At 47.5% G+C, this 20935-nt stretch overlaps 3 protein-coding genes across 3 annotated transcripts; 1 reads left to right on the plus strand and 2 right to left on the minus strand.

The window, feature by feature from the left end:
* Positions 1–1807: 1807 nt before the first annotated feature.
* LOC120648705 (U-box domain-containing protein 21-like) lies at positions 1808–3365 on the minus strand. Its single transcript, XM_039925393.1, has one exon. The coding sequence runs from the start codon at positions 3323–3325 to the stop codon at positions 2000–2002; it is 1326 nt and encodes a 441-aa protein (XP_039781327.1). The 5' UTR covers positions 3326–3365; the 3' UTR covers positions 1808–1999.
* Positions 3366–8236: 4871 nt separating this feature from the next.
* Positions 8237–10856, minus strand: LOC120648706 (protein DETOXIFICATION 33-like). Its single transcript, XM_039925394.1, has 8 exons — positions 10570–10856; positions 9922–10466; positions 9621–9707; positions 9437–9493; positions 9111–9349; positions 8881–8999; positions 8697–8783; positions 8237–8612 (listed from the first exon to the last, which is right to left on the minus strand). Exons 1-8 carry the CDS (start codon positions 10852–10854, stop codon positions 8505–8507), a joined length of 1527 nt encoding a protein of 508 aa, XP_039781328.1. The 5' UTR covers positions 10855–10856; the 3' UTR covers positions 8237–8504.
* Positions 10857–18772: 7916 nt separating this feature from the next.
* Positions 18773–20903, plus strand: LOC120648707 (acyl transferase 1-like). The gene is made up of 2 exons (XM_039925396.1): positions 18773–19210; positions 19947–20903. Exons 1-2 carry the CDS (start codon positions 18773–18775, stop codon positions 20901–20903), a joined length of 1395 nt encoding a protein of 464 aa, XP_039781330.1.
* Positions 20904–20935: the final 32 nt, after the last annotated feature.

Genomic DNA, 20935 nt, shown 5'->3' on the forward strand with positions numbered 1-20935 from the left:
ACTAAATGTAGTTGGTGCGTTTGGAAAGTTTTCCTTTTGAAGTACAGATTAGTAACCGGTGATAGCTAGTTAATTCATAGTCAGGTCTGTTCATAGTAGCATTTATCAGCTGCTTTAGGAACATTCCATGCCTACAACTCAGAAAAGCATGTGCTTACTCTTGGATGCTTTTAGACGACCCACATGGGTAGGAAGGAGAAGGCATCCTAGCTAATTTGTTGGCTCTTTCTAGGTGTTCTTTTAGTAGCGTGAGCACCTTGTTTTGACCACTACTATTAAGTATAGTATAGCATCGGACACTTGAAGGCAGAATAATGCAGTCATACGCTTGCACTACATCTCAAAGTCGGTTTCTGGCTTTCAGCCTAACCTTCATGAGTAGGACGAGCAGAAATATCATTCATATTGTTTTGGCCATTTCTAAGTGGTCGATTTTGCATGTGCAACATCCCTGCTTTGACCAGTACTAGAATGTTCACAATGCAGCTTTTTTGGCTTCAGTTATGCATCCAGACAATCTGGGCAGACGAATAACTAAAAATCAGTGAGTTTCGTCGGGTGCTGATCTTAGTTGGCTAGTTCTGGCGAGGCAGGTGAGGTGGTTATATAATTTTATCTTTTGATCATACATGGTTGTCTTCAACTGCCCGGCCATTGATAGTGGAATTATTCAGAAAAGAATAACAACTCAGAAACCATAAGACAAATCACTCCAGTTGGATTATTGGCATGTACAATGATGTAACGATAGGACTAAATTGATGCACTTACGCGACATGGATTACAACAGCAACCTGCGGATCTCTGAAAAGCAAGGCCGCTGAGGTACCAATTTTACAATAATATGCAGCTCTCCTATGTATTCGAGAGAGAAAAAATACCAATTTTATAATAATACACAACTCTCCTGTGTATTCAAGAGAAAAAAAGGTACCAATTTTAAAGGATCTTTTACTGTCCTTCCCAAGAGATACCAAAATTATACTAGCTTGGATTTTGGTAAATTGGTACGCTACCTTATAAAGAAATGTAATTTGCCTTTCAATCCAACAGCGATATACTATGTCTGGAGCTGCTCAATGGTAGTGGAATTGTTAGAAGTTTGAATAGAAGATTCGCAACTTGTATTGAGAAGCATAGGACAAACCGAATCCACTTCTCCTGCCATGCATGCACAATAGGAATAATAAGTGGATGTTGATGTGATGATGCTACCATTGACTGGAATTGTGGACTATTCGAAGCGGATTTGTTTGAACGAAGAACGACAGTCGTTTTCTTTATCCATGACTTTGAACCTGGTACACAAATAGCCTCTGGAAAGCACTGTTTCAGGGAAGATATTCAAAGGCAGATAAAAGCTACTAATGGCAGTCTGGTAGAGCTGATGAATACCAGATAAATGTAAACCCAAATTGATGAACTCTCCACAAACTGAAACTAGGCTGAAGATTCCAATTATAAAAATATGGAAATATTTCCGAAACCATGAATAATGAAAAACCATGAATAATGAAGTGCCATCAGTTGTTTTAGGGGGAAATAGAATTTCATCTTTCTCGCAAGCAATATAAACTTACTTGTACGTATTTGTTCAAAGATTTGATAACAAAGTGACAATATGTCAACATCTAGGTACTGTCCATGAATGAAAAAAATTAAAGAAGGCTAGTAACAGGGCCAAACATATGAGCCGTAAAAAAAGGCAGGCTTGTTCATTCTGTACACAAATCGTGTCATTTCTGAAGGTATTTAGTTATAGTTTCATACTTTTCTCGATGCTGTATGAGAAGTTAGATTTCTCAGGTTGTCCACAGAGGTTGATGAATGGATATAATTCGCTAATGTTAGAACGAAACAGAATAATATTCAAAAACAAGAAAACCTTTAAATCAACACTTAGAAGCTATTTATGTACATTTTCTATCTTTTGTGATCACAATTGCATCTACTATTTTTTTTCTATTGTTGTATACACACACACACACACACAAAAAATCTATGTAGTCAAAATTGTAGTGCCTCTCTTGAGCCCTCTGAAATCCATGGTATCAACACACTCCACTCTGCCCTGATACCTGACAATCACCCTCAGCAGCTCAGTGGCCTTCTCCTTCGTTTCCTCGCTGCATCCAGCCTGGAGCAGCAGCAGCACCTTCTGGAGGGCACCAACCTGCAGCGCCTCAATGATGGCGAGCCGCCTACCTGCCGCTGCCGTGCCATCCATGTCGTCTTCCGGGCATTTCTTGCAGATGCGCAGCAAGGCAGAAAGAACGAGCTCGGTGGCCGCGTCGGAAACGCAGAACATTTTCTTGACGAGCACGGGCACGGCGAGCGCGTCGGCACGGGCCCGCGCCCGGCCATCGCTGGACACCAGTGCCGCGTCGAGCGCGGCGAGAGCCTTCTCGGCCGTGCTCCTGTCCGCGTCGATAAGGAGCTCGACGAGCACCGGCACGAGCCCTGCCGCCGCCAGGCGCGCCGCGGCGCTCTCGCCGGCGCAGGCGAGGTGGTGCGCCGCGAGCAGGCATGCCCTGGTCGCCTGTGGGCAGATGGCGTCCTTGATCGTCTTGACCAAGACTTGGACGATGGCGTCGGTGTTCGCGCTGAGATCGACGACGGCACCGGCGCCATGCCTGTGGCATGACAGCGAGATGATCTCTCCGATGACGACCACGGCCTGCAGCCTACTGAGCAGGCCGCCGTTCGCGGCGACGGCGACAAGCCGCGCCACGGACGCGCTGGACGAGCCGACGGCCGCGACGGCCTCCTCGTCCATGGGCACGACGAGCGCCAGCGCTGCCAGCACGGCGTCAAGCGCGTCGCTAGCGGCGGCTGCACCTGCGGCGGCGTCCGCAAAGGACGCGAACGCCGCGGCGAGCGCGCGCCCTGCGCCGGCGGACGCGAGGCGGCCTCGGTTCCGCTCGGCCATCCGTGCCTGCCGCCGAACCCAGCGCGCTGCGGCCGCGCACCGCTCGGCGTCGCCCGCGCGCGTGGCGCTCTCGAGCTCGGCGACGGCGGCCTCCTCGGGCGTGGCGGGGACCAGCCCAACGCCGCCGCAGGAACGGTCGTTGGCGTCACACCAGTCCTGGATGAGGCGGCGGAGGGTGTGGTTGGGGACGAGGTCCCCCGCGCGGAGCTCGGCGTGCGTGACGGGGCATGCGCGCTGGCCGCCGGAGAGTAGCCAGGAAGTGATGGCAGCGCGGTCGTAGGTGATGCCCGTGGGCGCCGCGACCGGGTCACGCATGAGGTCCAGCGTGATCGGGCACAGGAACTCCGGCGGCGGGTCCTCCTTGGCGGGGGTTGTCCGGAAGGGCAGCGACGACATGGACGATGAAGGTGGAGAGTGGGTGAGCGTTCTGAGTCTCAGTCAGGAGTGCATCGGTGAACGAAGGACAGTTTATTTAAGGCAGGAGGACGATCGGAGCGTTCAAGGCGAGTAACCGGCCGGTAGGTTTGATTAGAGACGTGCGCGTTTGAAGAGACAAATTAAACCTCGTATTTTTCAATAAACAATAAAGTAAACACACATATATATGAAGGTAAAAACTACTTTATTCATATTTGAAAGTATATTCTCTTATGGGTTTTTTTGACGTATTTGACGAAGACAAGAAAAGGGAAAAAACAACTCATGTGTTACACAATGAACCGTCCCCGGGGCGAGGCCAAAGCAAGATCCAGAACTGTTGAAAATGTTTTTTACCTAGATTAGGTCCGTCATCGTATCCCTGATGTTGTACCTCTTGTTGGGGTCAAGATGTTTTACCAAAAATCAATTTTTTTTCTCACAGCTATTTGGCATACCCACCACCCGTGACGCGTGCCCGTAGTGTTGCAGTTTCATATAAGAATTAGCAATACTTTAATCAATTTCTGTTCCAAATCATGTGCATACACGCTATGCAATAACTGGTAATTTATTCTGCCTGTGTACTAACTGAACTTAATGGCTCACGACACTGCAGAAAAACTGAAACTGAACGATGCAAGGTGATGCATTTTTTTGCTTCAAATGGTGCTTTGGCTCTTGGGTCGCCCTATGCGGTGGCAAACTAATCAGTCTGCACTACACCGGAGGAAAATTCTTCTGTGCTCCCTGGCTCTTCCATGGCTAACGGCTTCATATCTTTCGCCAACTTTTGGCTCCCGACCTCCCGTTAACAATATTTTCTGTTCTTGCACAAATAGTATTTTTAGTTTTTTTGTTTCTTTATTGTAAGTAAAAAACCATTAAATGATGCCCATCGTCAAGAAATTTTTTATATTTAGATTAAGATTGTCATGAAATGTATGGATGATATGTCACAATGTGCTTTTTTAAGTCACGACTGTTATTTAATAATGCAACTAAAACATTTATGGCTTGTATCCCTATGTTTTGCTTAACTGGAAAAAATTTCTACAACTCTTTACACAAAGATTTCAAACACTATATTTTTAGTTATTGATCAATTCTACTGTAAAAAAATATTGTTTATGAAATGTTTAGAAAATACAACCTTCTTGTGGGTGTACATTTTTTCTATAGATATATGTTATTATTTATTATAAATTTCTTTTTTTAATCAAGGCTTTACCCCTATTTCATTGTAAGAATGGAAATATCGAGACTTCTACAAGAGGGGATGGGACCGCGGGGGCGGGGGTGTGGGGGGGGGGATGATAGCATTACAAGGGGAAAGTGCTTTGACACCCGTTTGCAAGCTCAAGGGTGGATCAAGGCCCTCCACCCCTCTACAACCTCACTCCACCCCCTTCCCCCAAGAAAAAACAATTTTCAATTATAAATGAAGAAGATGAAGAAGAAAAGGAGGAGGAAGAAAAAGAAACATTGATGAGAGAGGAAGAAGAGGAAAATGAGCCTCCCTCGATTGACATCCTAGATCAGCCACTGAGCAATCATCATACGACACACCAATCGAGCAATCATCATACGACACACCAATCGGCAATAAAGTATATCTATGTACAAAAGAAACCATTACTACTTGTACCGCATGTATAGTCTATGGATACACATCCAACCAATAATATATCGTCAATACTCCAATTTCAAATAAAGAAATTCCCACGGCTACAAGACACAGCAATCTTCAGCTGGTGATCTGGAGTTCTCGTTCCTTCCCCTTCTTTCTCGAGTGCTACAGTAGACCGAGGCGAAAGGGAGGGCGACGACGCCTCCGGGGCCGATTCCGGCGCCCTTCTTCCTCTCCGGTGTCCTCTCCGGCGCCGGAGAAGGAGGAGGGCGGGGAATCGACCGCCGGCTGTCTATACTTCCTAGGTAGGTGTAGATCTGGGGTAGTTTGGGTGCTCGCCGTCGTCCTCGATGGAGGAGCTGGTGGTGCCGGGAGCGGTGGCTGCGGAGCGGCTCCGGCAGCGAATAACCTCCGACGGGAGGACGGTCTTCTTCCCCGGCGTCGTTGGTGTTGCTTATGACGGCGGCGCGAAGCTTTTGTTCCCCCTGGTCTTCAACGACGACGGTGGCGGCGACGGCATCGTCTCGGCTGAAGATTCAAGGCGGAGCTTTTCCGGCAGTGGCGGCGGTGTTAACGCTGTCTTCGAGGACTGCTGGGCCCTTTCGCTCCTCCTTGCGGCTTTTGTTGGCGTCGCCAATCCCGGTGTGTAGGGAGTGAGGTCAGTTCCCCTCTACCTTCTAGCGTGCGGGGTGGAGTTGTGGTCTTTCCCCTTGTTGGGGTCTTTGTCTGGTTGGCCGGCGGCCTCGTCGTCGACCATCCTAGACTCCATTCCGGTGGGTCGGCGCTGGACTTGGTTCCTCCGTTGTTCATGGTGCGGAGCTCGCCGAGGTGCGTTCACTGGTGGAAGATGCGTCCCAGCGAGCCTGAGGCGCTGGATCTTGCGGCAGACCAAAAGCTTTGGAGGCTCTGGCGATGGCGACAGGAGGATTTGGCTCCGGTCTGGGCAGGCGGATTTGCTCATCGGAGCATAGGATGTTTTGGACCTCGACGTAATTTCTAATCTCTGTAAGGTTCTTTATGCAAAAGGGGGATGTACTGTATGTACTGTGCTTCATTAATATAATCTACCCTGTTTCGCAAAAAAAAAAAAGCAATCTTCAGCTGGTGGTCCATGCCAACGCAGCTGATCAATGGGAAATTCATATCCTCCCAAGTAGGAAGTATTCCATTGTAATTAGCCTCCTGTCCACGCGTCGTCGGCTGGCGACAGTGTGGCTGACAGCTATATCGGGCGTGTGAGCTGACTGCCGAGCCTTCTTAGCTGTCTCCCGCCGTAAGCCCAGTTGAGAGCGTCGTTCGTGGCACGCGCACACGATCCCAAGGCCCAGCTGCAGCCCAGCCCCAGCCGGACCAGCTGCTAGTGACCACGTTGGACCGATGATACAGGAACCACGAAGCGTAATGTATTGTAGATGTATTTGCAAATATAGCACATATATTTCAAAGTCCAACGTCTGTAAATAAACCAAATGTTCAAATGCATTTTTGGAATACGTACATCAGCACATGCAAGGGTAGTAGAAAGATATATATTCAGGTGCAAAAACCCAAAGCCCACAGCTGCAAACGATGCCCTAACCTTTGGCATTTTTATCTTCTTTTTTTTAATAATTGATCAAGGGATTACATTCAGGTGCGAGTAGCTTAGAGCAGCTCCAACAAACTAGCTAAACTAAGTTGGCTAGGTAAAAAATAGAAAAAAAAAAAGATAAAATCATCATCCAACAGACTAGCTAAACTTCTCCGCTAGTTATCGACCTCGCTATTCCCTCCCTTCCGCTAGGGAAAAATGCCTAGGCGCAGCAGCTCGGCATCCGCTCCCTCCCACATGCATAGGTCCTCTTCCTCGTCGTCACCTTCGACCTTGCCGTCACTGAGCTCGCCCATGCGGCCGAGCTCCTCCCCATCCGGCGCGAGCAGTCACGGAGGCGGCCTCCTTAATGGCCGACGGGATCGAGCTCCCCCATGGCTGGGCCGGGGCCGAGCTCCGCCATGACCGTGCTCCTCCCCATCCGCCGCGAGCAGGTAGGGAGGCGGGTTCCTCCATGGCCGGCGGGGTCAAGCTCCCCCATGGCTAGGCCGGGGTCGAGCTCCCCCATGGCTGGGCCAAGGTCGAGCTCCGCTATGGCCGAGGTCCTCCCCATCCTCCACGAGTAGGCATGGAGGTGGGCTCCTCCATAGCCGGCGGGGTCGAGCTCCTGAGCCCATGGCTAGGCCGGGGTCAGCTCCCCCATGGCCGTGACGGGGCCGAGGTCTTCCCCATCGGTGTGGATTTAGAGTGGAGCAGGCAGAGGGAGGCCAGAGGGGTCGGCGGCTCCCGGGGTTAAGCGCCCCTGCATTTGCGCCGCTTGGAGTAGAGAGGATTCAGAGGGGAGAAGGCGGAGGATGGCCGGAGGTGATCTGCAATGGGGTCAGGGAAGTGCCGCCGCCGCTTGCTCCTCCATGGCCGAGGTGGAGCTCCTCATGGCCGGGCTCCTCCATGGCGGTGTCGAGCAGCAGCATGCCGCCGAGAATCATGAATTTAGCTAGGATTTCAGAAATTTTGGAGAGGCTGTTGTGGGACCCTTTGGAGTGCTAAATGGCTAGCTAAATAGGAATTAGCTAATCTAATTTGGCTAGACTCTTGAAGATGCTCTTACTTTACAAGCACTGCCTCTCAAAAAAGCACCCCCCATATGTGAAAAAAGCACTACCTAATGGGCAAGCCCCGCGCGAGTCCCGCCTTGAGAAAGCGTCCAAGCTTACCCACCCATCCGTCTCTCCGGGCTACCTATTTTAGAGAGATATTCCCTCTGTTCCAAATTATAGATCATTTTAACTTGTTTTAATTTCAAATTTGATCGCTCATTTTATTTAAAAAATTTATACAATAATAGTCAAATTTAAGTCATTTTTTGAAAAAAATATATTGTTAAACAAGCTACAACAAAAAGAACTGATATTTTGCACAAAATTTTAAATAAAACAAGTGCTCAAACTTATGGCAAAAAAGTCAAACGATCGACCTATAATTTGGAATGGAAGGATTAGAATCTAACAAAGGTTTAGAGGCCGGCTGATGACGATGTAGACGTGTGGATGCACCCCGTACGTGCTGGAGTTTGAACCAAGCCTACCCACCTGCCATGTCACTGTATTTTGCCCTCCTCTTCGCATGCCACGTTTCCGACGATTAGCGCGTGAAGGGTGCGGCGAGAGGGACGCGGGAAGGATGGGGCGGCGAGAGCGCGCGAGAGACACGGGAAGGATGGGGCAGCAGCTTGGAAATCTAAATGGTAATTGCTAAAGTAACAACATCACCTGATCATGAACTTCTGTTTCATCAGTAAATCTCCAGATATATGAAAAGTAATACTATGTGCCTAAAATATCAAAAGGGGAAAAAAGAAAGAAACACCCTGCTCATGGCATCACCCTAGCTAGCAAACAATGAAACTGTTGTCTAAAACTAAAATGGACAATGTATTCTGTGATCAATCTGTGTGCAGTGATTCTACGTTCTTCTGGCTTCCCTCCGCCAACATTTTCTCATCTGCATGCAGGAACCATCTGGTCATCCGTAGGTGGAGATTTCGTCAGTGATAGGTTCTCATTCTTTCCTCCCCACTCCAATATCCTCGTTTCTGCCAGATCAGCCTGCAATATTTGCGTTCAAATCCAGGTTCATACGTTTGCGTAGTGCATTTACAGGAAAAATTGTTTAGTTGAGGTTAACTGCACCTGTTTCTCCCACTTTGTGCTGAAGATAATGGCAAAAAGTATAGCCATTTGGAGAAATGTTCCTGTCAGCATGCCCATCCATATGCCCTGCAGAGTTTATCAGAAAACACAAGCATTGCTTCCGATAAAAATACATTGTGGTTAACACGTACTAAGATTGAAGCTTAATTTTGACAAGATTTACCATCGCGCCATGTTTTAGCTTGAAGCCAAACAGGATGCCCAATGGGATGCCCACTAAGTAGTAGCAACCAACGTTTATGAACGCCACAGGCACTTGCCACCCTGCTCCTACTGCCACACCTGCAAAATTAGACTGGAACTTCATATCTGTTTTCGCACACACATCGTCTATTTTGCAGGGAACCATGCATGTCGATCTCATTCATTTGGAATTTGTCAAATAATATGTACCTGATAATACAGGCCAGATGCTGCTCATGAATACGGTCGCCGCGAGAAGATACCCCAGTCTGGAAGCTCCATGTATCACCTCCCGGCTGTCGCTGAAGAACTTTGGCAAGCTTGTCCTCCAGATGAGGACGGCGCCCATGAAGACTGCGCCGATGAAGATGGATGTCGAAACTGCCACAACCACTGCGAACTTTGTCTCCTTGGGCCTGTTTGCACCCAGCTCGTTCGACACCCTTACGCTGTCAATCAAATGTAGCATGTTTCATGCATTCCATGCTCTGACAATCTCAATGAAAACATTGCATTCCGTTTTCCTGTATACGTACCCGACTGCCGTGCTGAAGCCCAGTGCAACCATTATAGTCATGAACTCGTAGTTGAGGCTGCAGATATTTAATTAGAAAGTCGTCGATTCATATTCATCAGTGTATAAATAGCCTAACTAAGGAATTCATGGTGTTTAATTTTTAACAGATATATATAGTTAGTGGAGTAGTACTTGGTTCTTACCAGACAGACATGACATCGATCTGGAGTTTGGCATGTTTAAGGAGGCCCACTAGAACGAGAAGCGTGGTGTAGTACCAAAACTCCAAGCTACCAAAGAAAAAAAATAAAGTCAACAACAGTTTTCTATCAACCGCGCGCAGGTATAGAAGAAGTGCCTATCTTTGCGTAAGGAGAGGGCCAAAGGAACCAAACCCAAGAGGCCAAAGAATAGTAATAAAACCATCAAATAGCTCTCGATGAAAGAAAACAACTAAAAATCAGGGAAAAGAAGCTGGCAGCAATGTCGACGGAAACTACTAACCAGATCATGACGGCAGACCCGAGCGACAGCTTGACGAACGCGCCGAGGTTCCTGAACGCGCAAACGGTGAACCCCTTCCACGCGTCGGGGAAGCGGCCGCCGGTCATGTACGCGAACTGCGCCGCCACGACGAGCCAGTGGGAGACGTCCCCGGCGACGGCCGCGCCGGGCAGGCCGAACCCGAGCCGCCTCACGGCGAGGTAGGTGAGCGCGACGTGCACGGCGAGGGCCGCGCCGGAGATGGCCGCCACCGCCCAGACCCTGCTCTGGGCCTGGAAGAACATGAGGAGCGGGATGTTCGCGGCGTGCGCGAACAGCCGCGGGATCGCCCACCGCGCGTACGGCCCGGCGACGCGCGCCACGCCGGCGGGCTGGCGGAGGAAGGACCTGAGGACCGGCGTGGCGAAGGCGTACGCCGGCGCCAGCGCCGCCGCGGTGGCGCCGCAGATGACCCACGACTGCTGCGTGTAGGTGCCCAGCCGCTCCAGCTGCCCGGCGCCGACGGCCTGCCCGCTCAGCGTCTCCAGCGCGCTGCCCATGCCAAACTACATGGCGAGAGCAAGACGGGGGGACCGGGGGAGTTGATGATGGTTGGCAACAATATGCAATTCCACTGCTGCGAGCCGAAAATTGAATAGATATGCTCACCAGGACTCCATAGGCCGAGGAGTCCAAGATGTTCTCGACGACGCTGACCGCGGCGAGCTCGACGTCTCCGAGGTGCCCGACGAAGCCGGTGGTGACGAATCCGATGGAGAACTGAAACACCTCCGTGAGGAGCGCCGGGAAAGCGAGTCGCCAGAGGAGCCTGGACTCCTCCCAGCACCGACGCAAAAGCCTCTTCATAATAAGCCTGTCCGGCTCATTCTCCCGCTCATCCTCAAGCCCTGAACCTGATGACATATTTTCAGGGCATGGCATGGGCAGAGGCATGTACAAAGTGTCGCGTGAGAACTGCCCCATACTAGAAGCGCTAGGACACCCAACTCGCATTGATGACAGTGACATCAAGTCCAAGGCTTGAGGATGAGCAGGAGAATGAGCCAAAAGCTTTATTATGAAGAGGCTTTTGAATAGTGCTTGACAAAACTAAGGCATGTACAAAGTGTCGCATGAGAACTCTCACGTCCTAGAAGCACTAGGACACCCTACTTTTTGTGGCAGGGATACTCATTGACAAACACCAGGGTGTGTGGTCATAGGAACCATCAACTTGTGAAACACAAGCCAAGGCATGTCGAAGCCAAGTGAAGAAATTAGGAGGAACTAAATGCTCAGTAACTATTCAGCAGACTCTTGTAGAGCAAGAATCTGAACTTCATAGAAGGTTTTGAGGTCAGTTGTGAGTTGGGTGACATTTCTGTTCCCTCTGTATTCTGTAATATGGGTAATGTGCTTACGGTTTCACCAAATAATGGAATCCTGTCAAGATTACTTATCACCATCATTTGATTTTAGCCGATCGTCGTTGACATTCTTGTTACACTGTAGCCATGACTTCGCGAATCACAAGTATCAGATCCAACTAATTTTTGTGGGGCCGGGACTTCTACAAAGAACATGCATGGTTATCAGGAATTTAATGTATGATGGAAAAGGTCAACGAGATCATGTGGTCCAGTATATGGGTTAGTTTGCGGCTGTTGTCATGCACTTTTAATTTGTGTTTCCTTCGAAAAGATAGATTGCCAAGAGACCATTATCATTTCTACTAGGATACTTCAACAGTTCAAAATCATGAACACGCACATAAAAATTCAGAAATTAGAACTTGTGATGAAAAAATAGCAACAATGTACGAATTAAGTAGCATTAAAATGGCTAAAACGATGCTACTAGATTGGTTTTAATTTATATGTAAATTTATCATGTAAGATTTGTTCGCAATTAGAGTTATTTAGGAGACCATGCTTGGTAAAAAAATAGATTAGAGGCTACGGAGAATACAGTATATTATATTGGATTCGATTTAATTTTATCTCTGAAGGTACGTTATTTCTAAAACAGTATCTTAACCAACTGGTTATTTCTAAAACAAGTACACTACAAATTCTTCATTCAGATCATGGATGAAAAGAATTTCCCATTAGACTTGAGGAACATACTCGGATACTGTAGCAAAATTTTAGAACTTTTGTAGGAATGCCTCGACTTTTTTTTAAGGACGGACCAAAATTTCATCCATTTCTACAAATGGTGCTCGGTTACTATAGCAACCGACCCGCCTCTAAAAATATCATTTATAGGGGTGTGGGTCACCCCCTCACCTGCTCCTAAAAATAAACTTTATTTTTTGGGGCGGGTGAGGGAGTGACCCGCCCCTACAAATGGCATTTTTAGGGGCAGGTCATCCCCTCGCCGGTCACTAAAAATGAATTTCAAATTTATTCAGAAATTTTGTAGAGGTTGGTTAGCAGGATACTATGGAGTATCCGGATATATATCTGGGGTATTCAGGTATTCGATCGGACGCCCAAACATATGTCTGGAATATACGAACGTATACCCGGAGTATTTGGATATTTTCTATAAATTAAATCAATATTTAGAACAAAATAGAAAATCCTTAGTAGGGGCAGGCGGGGGCCTCACCAGCCCCTACAAACTGATTTTTAGGGGCGGCTGAGACCCCACTCACCCCTACAAACATCTTCTTCCAAAAATGTTTTAAGTCGAGAAAAATAGTAAAACACATGCAAATAAAAGTAAAATTTTTACCATAGGCCTATTTTGATATATAGAACAAGAAAAAAATATCAAAAGTATATTTCAGTGTTATAATGATTATGAGTGTGGAAAGTACAAAGTAAGTCTTGGGTTGTATGAGAGAGTATAGTGAGTGAGTTATACATTACGCTTTCACACTCTTAACCATTATGGACGTTAGAATATAGTTTTGATATATTTTACTTTTTTATATATTTTGCTATATGATTTCATTTAAACAAAATTATAGAATTAAAAAAATTATTTGTAGGGGCGGGTGATGGCATCACCTGCCTCTAGAAATGCATTTGTAGGGGCGGTGGTAGCGTCACCTGCACCTACAAATTTCCAGTTTTGTTTGGAAAATCGTTTAATTCAAAGTAAATAGTAAACAATCTTGAAAAGTACGGAAATTTGTACAATAAGACTATTCTGATAAACAAAACTAGGGAAAAACATGACAAATGTATTTGATTGTACATAATAATTAAATATTTGAAAAACATAAAGTTAGCCTTAACTTGTATGAGATAAGTTAGTGTGGGAGCTATTCATTGTGGTTTCCACACCTTGAACTAATATGAACACTCAAATTAGATTTTTTGTATTTTTTCTAAATTATACATGTCGCGATAAGCTTCTGGTAAAAAAATTTATATATTTTTTTGAAGTGTTTTGCTATTTTTAATGAATTAAATGGTGTTTTAGAATAAATTAAAAAAGTATTTGTAGGGGCGGGTGGGGGCCTCACCCGTACGTCACCCGCCACTACAAATAGAACTGAAATTGTCCTGGTAGGAATTTGTTTGATGTGCAAAACTGCGAAACTATTAGCTCAAACGAGTGCTCTATACTAGGATCGTGGGCTCTATAGTCTATACCAGCCGCTCTCTGCACATGCACAATAGTCTCCCTTATCTCTTCCCCACTCTCCACCTTCTCTTCCCTATCTACCTTATCTCTTCTCGGTCTCCAACTCTCCATCGCCTGCCTCACGCTCCTCGCAGTTCTCCATGGCCTGCCTCATGCTCCTCCCAGTGGGGCACGGCGCGAGCGCAGCCGGCAGGGCATCACGACCGGTGGGCACAGCTGGTGGGGCACTTCGACTCGCGGGGCACGTCGTGGGTGCGGCCGGCGGAGCATGGCCAGTGGGGAGCAACCTCCGCGGCGGCAAGACGCGCGGCGAGGCATGGCGTCTACCGGCTGTTCGTGGTGGCCAGTGGGGGCGCATGCAGCCGGTGGGCGACGGCCGGCAGGGCACGACGGCGTGGGTGCGGTTGGCTGGTAAAAGCTTTCTTTCTTAGTCTATAGGCTTAGCAGAGTTTAGGAGAAGTCTAGGAGTCATCGAATCCCCGGAGTTGCTCGAGAGTTCTGGTATGGGTTCATCTCTAGTTCTCTTTTCTAATTCTTGGTTATTTGTAATTGAATTAGACTATGGTTATCGATATCTCCTTGAAGTATATTCTGAGTTATCGGATATATGCTTCGTGAGCTGGTTGCATTATCATTCGATGCTTGCATTGCATGATCGCCCTGTGTTTGTGATGGTTAACATATTGGCCTTAAAACTCTATCAACTGTTCCAGTATTCGTATGGTTGCTCTAGTGTGATGTCTGTCCATCCGGAGGTTGAGGCTCCACGTGAGGTGCTAGAGTATCGCTTACTAATGTAGACGTGGTGTCTAGACTAGCTAAGTGTTGCTGGATGTCACCTTTTCCCATGGATTGAGAGGTAGCCGGTAGGTGGTGACAGCCCTGTTCGAGCCCTAGTAATCCTCCACATTCGGATTGGGGAGTAAGAGGTACATAAAGCCACATATGTGAACGGGCTTCTCCCGTCAGCTATAGGAGCGGTCTCTGTTGACGCTCACTAACGACCATTTCTGAGCATCAATATAGCCACAGTAAATGGATGAACTTGCATTTCTTACACTCATGCTACTAATAAATCACTGAATTCCACATGTCCCTCTAGATTTCTATGAGTGCAGAATTTAGCTGGAAATGAAGGGCAATCATACCCTTTTCAGCTAAGGAGCAAGACGCTGTCCAATCAAACGCTGCCACACGTACAAAACATGGATTGGATGGCCCACCAGAGAAGAAATCCAACATAACAAAGGCCCAAACATCAACCATTGACAAGTGGGCCCAGAGAATAGCCCAAATGAAGAAGGAGAAGGTCGGTGGGCCTAGTGGGATGGTCGGCTAACCACCCTGGTCGGCCGACCAACCCATGGGCCCCACCGCCTTCAGGCTTCGACGTGTCACCTCCTCATTGGTTCCCAACGTCGGTTCAAGGGGTCTCCTGGTCATTTCTCGGCTGACGAGAGGGTGGCTCCCCTCTATATATACGAGGGGAGGGGCTCCATTTCATGACATGGAGGAGATGGAAGATCTCCCTCATCACTACAAGTTACACTAGCCAATCTCTCAAGATGTAGTTCACCTTCACTTGTAGAGGTCTTAGGACTAGAGGAGTTCAGGTACGAGTCATAGTTCGAGGTCTTAGAGTCTTCATGAAATGTCCAGTATGTCTTTTACCTTCTCTTTATGTAATGTTCTGAATTTGTACTAGAGTTTACTTATTTATTCAGTACTTTGGTCCATATGCTCATATTTGTGTGTATGATCCTCCTTGTGATCTATGTTTGCTTTGTTTGATTCATGTGCTAGACTAGTTCTTATTTCATGGCTTTGTTTCATCTTCCTTAATTGGACGCTCTAGAACTCAGGCCCCGGATAGACAAGGGTGTCCTTGCGCAAGGCTAGAGTGGTGCTTGTTAGCGCAGGCGTGGTGCCTGGGTTGATAACCACGTTTGAATGCAACTTTATGCGACAGGTTGTAGAGGTAGCCAGCAAGTGGTGACAGCCATGTTTGAGCCCTAGTAATCCTCTATGTTCAGATGGAGGGGTAGGAGGTACATAAAGTCGTCGAGTGTTCAGGTTCACCCTATTCATCTTGATGCGGTCTCCCTAGTCTATGTTCGTAGGCTTTTCTTTGTGTATGAACGACTCAATCCATCATGCTCACGAGTGTACGATAGATTATGTCTCTAGTTACCCTTGATCTTGCTCCCACCTTTCCGATACCCTGAGAAGGAGTTATCAGGTTCGCTTGTATATTACACTACCCCCTTTTATCATGAACATTATTACCCTGCTCAAATCATTGACATTAACCCATAGTGGTTCCCCTAACTTAATTAAATTCTTCACACCGCCGCCTTCCCTGTAGAAATATAAATGACACCCCAGGTTACTCTCGGATAAAATGCTACAGCGGTACTCCGTGCGCTTGCGGATTTATTCGTGGCCCGTGAAATACCTGCCATCTCATTGATGTCTGAGGGCGTCATCGTTGATTCCCAGTGGTGACGCTGGTAGGCGTCAACACACGCCCACGTTGATGAGGACATCAATACCAATAATACATCCACACTAACACCAGCACCTACATGGCCAACATCACTTGGTCCTATTACTCGTGCTCGTGCTCATCAACTCAACCATCAGGTCAGATCATTCTTAAATTATTGCTCATCCTATTTACACAATGGAGACACGTGCACTCTTATGTTACTCGGGAATAATGGAGTGGATAAAAAGGGAGAGGCATCGCACGGGCTGGATTCAGACTGTAGTAAATGTACAAATTCTGACGTCCGGCACAACTTCATACGGACTCCTTTTGGACGTTCCAGTACTTCGTGGAATGATTATGAAGTGCACTTTCCAACAGATCAGGCCTCATATCCATATCTACTCGAAGTTAGCCACAATCATCCAATTACTACCGAAACCTTTTTCTGTTCATGGTGCTGTGTCACCCTATTTTGGCCCATTAGGCTGTGTAACAAGTTGAGTCCATTACAGATGCATCCTAGGGTTGGGGTACGACTCCAACACCCTTGAGGTTGTCCTCCCGCATCCTTATACCCCTTAGCCGCTGCCATGAACATCAAGTTTTTGTTTTCATCGAGTTATCCTTCGCTACTCTCTTGAAGCACGTGTGCTAATCTAGCCGCCCGTCCTCTTGTATTCAGAACCCCACCATAGTTGAGATTCATTTCGAGTTCTTCAACTCCATCTTGTGATTTCGTGCTTTTTTTTACTTGTTCTTCGATAGCTTGTAGGACGAGTGCACTCGTGGCTAGTATTTGCGCTCCATAAGAACGCGGTAACCTTGGAAGGTAGTGTATAGGTCTCTAAGGAGAAACATCTTTAGAAGTTGTAGTAGTGAGGCCTTGAACGCGTCTTCCTCCCCCAAATTGAGTCACCCTCCTCTCATCAAAAGATTGGGGTGCCAACCATAGTGGATCCTCATCACACGCGGCCCCTTGGTGCTTTCCTTTGGCCTCGCGTGCCACCGGGAGAGGAGGAGAGGAGGGTAGGTGGCGGAAGGGAAAGATAGGTGAGGACGCGGTGGGGGAAGAGAGGGGACAGGAGAGGGGAGGTGGCGGGGAAGGGGGATGGGACGTGATGGCATCTCGGAGGAGAGAGGGTAGGGCCGATTGCGCGGCGCTGCTCCCCTACATGCTTTCACGGCCCCGTGTAGTTGCGACCCCATGCGCGGCTGCTCCCTTGCGCGCCGCCATCGCCATTGTGCCCCCCGCACTACAGGAGAGAGGGAGGGGATGAGTGGCACATGTGGCAGTGAGGGATGGAGGGAGGAGGAGAAGGCGGCGGCACGGGAGGTGAGAGGAGCGGCAGAGAGAGGGGATCCGGCGGGGAAGAGGGAGGGGAAGTGACAATGGGGGAAGGAGAGAGGGCAGAGGGAGCTGTTGGAGATCCAAGAGGAGGTGAGCCGGTAGGGAAGAAGGGAGGAGGAGAGGGGGCAGCATAGGAGAGAAGGTAGAGGAGGGACCGCAAGGGTATTAGGGAGTTGTGGGAGAGAGAAGACTGAGAGAGGACGTATGATGCCGTCGAGGTTATCACCGCCGGTTTGTAATACGAACCAACGGTGATGTCCACTATCATCACCAGTTCCAAAAGGACCCAGCGGTGATACTATCACCTCTGATTTGAATCAAAACGGCAATGATGAGGCGTTTGCGTTGATAGATTCTGTAGTGGCAAAGGCTGCCTTGGGATTTATCCCTTGCTTGAAATTGATCGACATTTCATCAAGAAGCTTGACAAAGGGATTATTTGTTTGCCATATGTAACTTCTAGTAGCCAACTAGCAGATGTCCTAACGGAAGTGTTGCTAGAAAAAAGCATTTTCTTTCATTTTGTAGCAAGATGGGTCAACATGATGTGTTTGCCATATCTTGATGGGAATTGTTGAGGTGTAAATATCACATATGCTAGGGATTAAACTGTAAAGGGATTTTAGGTGTAAATTAGAGACAGAGAACGAGATGATAAATATTTTTTCCCATTTAGTTCTTGCCTCTGTTATTCTCCTCACAGCTCTAGATCCTGAAATCCTTCAAATATCTCTAATTAACCTTCAATATTCGTACTACTACTTTGTGCAAAGTTTAATATATAGGACCAGACTGTTTACACTATGGAACATATATATTACTTGGATTGTCTCTCTGGTCCACCAGCCAGGCCAGCATATACCCAGCTGCATATACTCAACAAGATGGATTGACCTGGCAAAATGTAGCTGTAACTGTGGATTCTACATCAGCAAGGCTGGCCAAGGCCAGCCACCGTGTCTTATTTTGTCATTAATTGTTAACAACGTCTTGATCTCGCGTGCTGTGAGAACAGCTATTTATATATATATCAATACTTATTACTAAAGCGAGTAAGGGTTCCACCCAAATTTTTGATTTGGTACGTTGGTTGTGTCTGTATGTATTATTGACAGGTGGGTCTTAATTCATCTCGTATGCGAGTCGGACCAATCCTCTTCGTCCAGGTCTCGATCACATATATCTCTACAAATTAACACACGGGCACCAATACGTATTTGATATGTATACCAATTTTGTCCATAGCAACGCATATATATTACATTTGCCATGTGGAGACAATAACCGTATTACCTTGGTTGGCCGTGTCATCTCGAATATAATTACCAGCTGCAGCTGCAGCTGCAACGTACATACGCTTCTTCGAAAATCCACAACGCACGCGACGCGATCGACCTCTCCGCCGCCAGCTCGATTCGGTCGAGCCGTAGACAATGGTGTCCTTCAAGGCACGCCGGAGCGAGCCGCAGCTGGTGTCGCCGGCGCGGCCGACGCCGCGCGAGGCCAAGGCGCTGTCCGACATCGACGACCAGCACCTGCTCCGGTACTACGAGACGGTGGTCGGCTTCTTCCGCACCTGCCCCGGCCGGGCGGGCAGCAGGCCGGCCGACCTGAAAGGGGCAATCAGGGCGGCGCTCGCGGAGGCGCTGGTGTACTACTACCCCGTCGCCGGGCGGCTCCGGGAGGAAGCTGGGGGGAAGCTCGTGGTGGACTGCACGGCGGAAGGGGTGGTGTTCGTGGAGGCCGACGCGGACGTGCGGCTGGAGGAGTTTGGGGAGCCGCTGCTGCCGCCGTATCCGTGCCTGGAGGAGCTGCTGTGCGACCCTGGCGACATCAAAGCCGTCATTGGAAGACCATTGCTCTTCATGCAGGTACACCTAAAACTTACTTAGCCTTCTTTAATTATATCTTTGTCCTTTTCAGAGAGAGAGAGAGAGAATATTTTGCATTTGCATGTGCAAAGAAATCCGGTCCGGTGAATATAATGTAATTAATTGTTTTTACCACAAATGAAAGACTAGTGAATACGAGTTCCGAGAACATGAATATGCAACGTTTTCTGACCGATGCACCAAAAATTTCTGTTACCGGACAGAAACATTGATGGTGTTACCGGACAGAAACATTGATGGCGTTGAATGTTACTCTCTCTGTTTTTATTTATATGTCGTATTAGATTTATTCTAAGTCAAATTTAGTAAAATTTGACAAAATTTATAGAAAAAATAATAACATCTACAACATCAAATTTGTTTCATTGAATTCACCATAAAGTATATGTTGATAGTACATATGTTGTATAGTTTAGTTGTTGCTTTATTTTTCTATACATTTGGTCAAAGTTAATTAAGTTTGACTAAAGACAAATCTAATATCATATTAAATAAAAATGGAGGGAGTAGCAGAATCATATAAGAATTTTCATTTTGGAACCTTCTTCTTTTTCAGATAGATTCTGGTGTAAAGAATTGTTTTTACGTCTCATAAAGTTTCTGAAGTTGTTCCAAAATATTGCAACAGTATATATGTTGAGAAGAGGCATATTTTCTCTTCTTTTTCTACATGGCTTTCTACCATGAGTGAATTTCCTTATATATCTTTTGACAGGTTACAGAACTCAAATGTGGCGGATTTGTTGCCGGATTTCACATGTGTCACAATATTGCCGACGGCTTTGGTATGATCCAATTCATGATGACAGTAGCTGAACTAACAGTTGGTGAAGCATCCCCGAACCTTCTTCCCGTTTGGAAAAGAGAGCTTCTAAGCACGGCACACAGCCCGTTCCCCACCACATGCTCAACCCCAGCATATCAACCGTTGCTAAATAGCTTAGACTTCACATCTGACGACTTGATGCTCTCAACTCCACCACATCGCATGATAGCTGAATATTTCGTCTTTGGGCATAGGGAGGTGGCAACTCTACGGAGTCACCTACCGGGATACCTCGCCGATTCAGCAACGTCCTTCGAACTGCTAACTGCTGCCATGTGGCGATGCCGCACCATAGCTCTGGGATACGAGTCCGGTCAACGAGTGCGCCTTATGATAACCATGAACGCGCGCGGCAGGTGGAATCGCCATACCCTCATCCCATGGGGTTACTATGGAAATGCGCATTTCTCCCCAATAGCAGAATTAACCGTCGACGAGCTTTGCAGGCAGACACTCGCCGGCACGGTTGAGCTCGTGCGCAAAACCAAGCTCAGTGTGACCAAGGAGTGCATGAGATCAATGGTGGACACCACTGCTTACATTCGCCAGTACTGGCCCTCTCTTACAATGGACAGGACGTACGAGGTTTCAGACACGAGATGGATCGCCGCGGGGAACGGATTGCAGCTTGGATGGGCTGAGTATGTGGGTGGTGGCATACCATTGGCCGGTGACCTTACTTCGAAGCTGGGAAGCCATCACATGAGGTGCAAGAACCAAGATGGCGAGGACTCCACGGTGGTCTCCCTGCTACTGCCAAGGCCGGCAATGGAGAGGTTCAAGAAAGAGATGGATGTTTGGCTCAACAAACCTGAGAAGAATTTAGTTATACCTAGTTCCCTCTAGAAGCTAGCAAGGTATGCAAGAATTTGTTGATT

The sequence above is a fragment of the Panicum virgatum genome, chromosome 9K (assembly GCF_016808335.1).
Source record: "Panicum virgatum strain AP13 chromosome 9K, P.virgatum_v5, whole genome shotgun sequence".
Classification (NCBI taxonomy): domain Eukaryota; kingdom Viridiplantae; phylum Streptophyta; class Magnoliopsida; order Poales; family Poaceae; genus Panicum; species Panicum virgatum.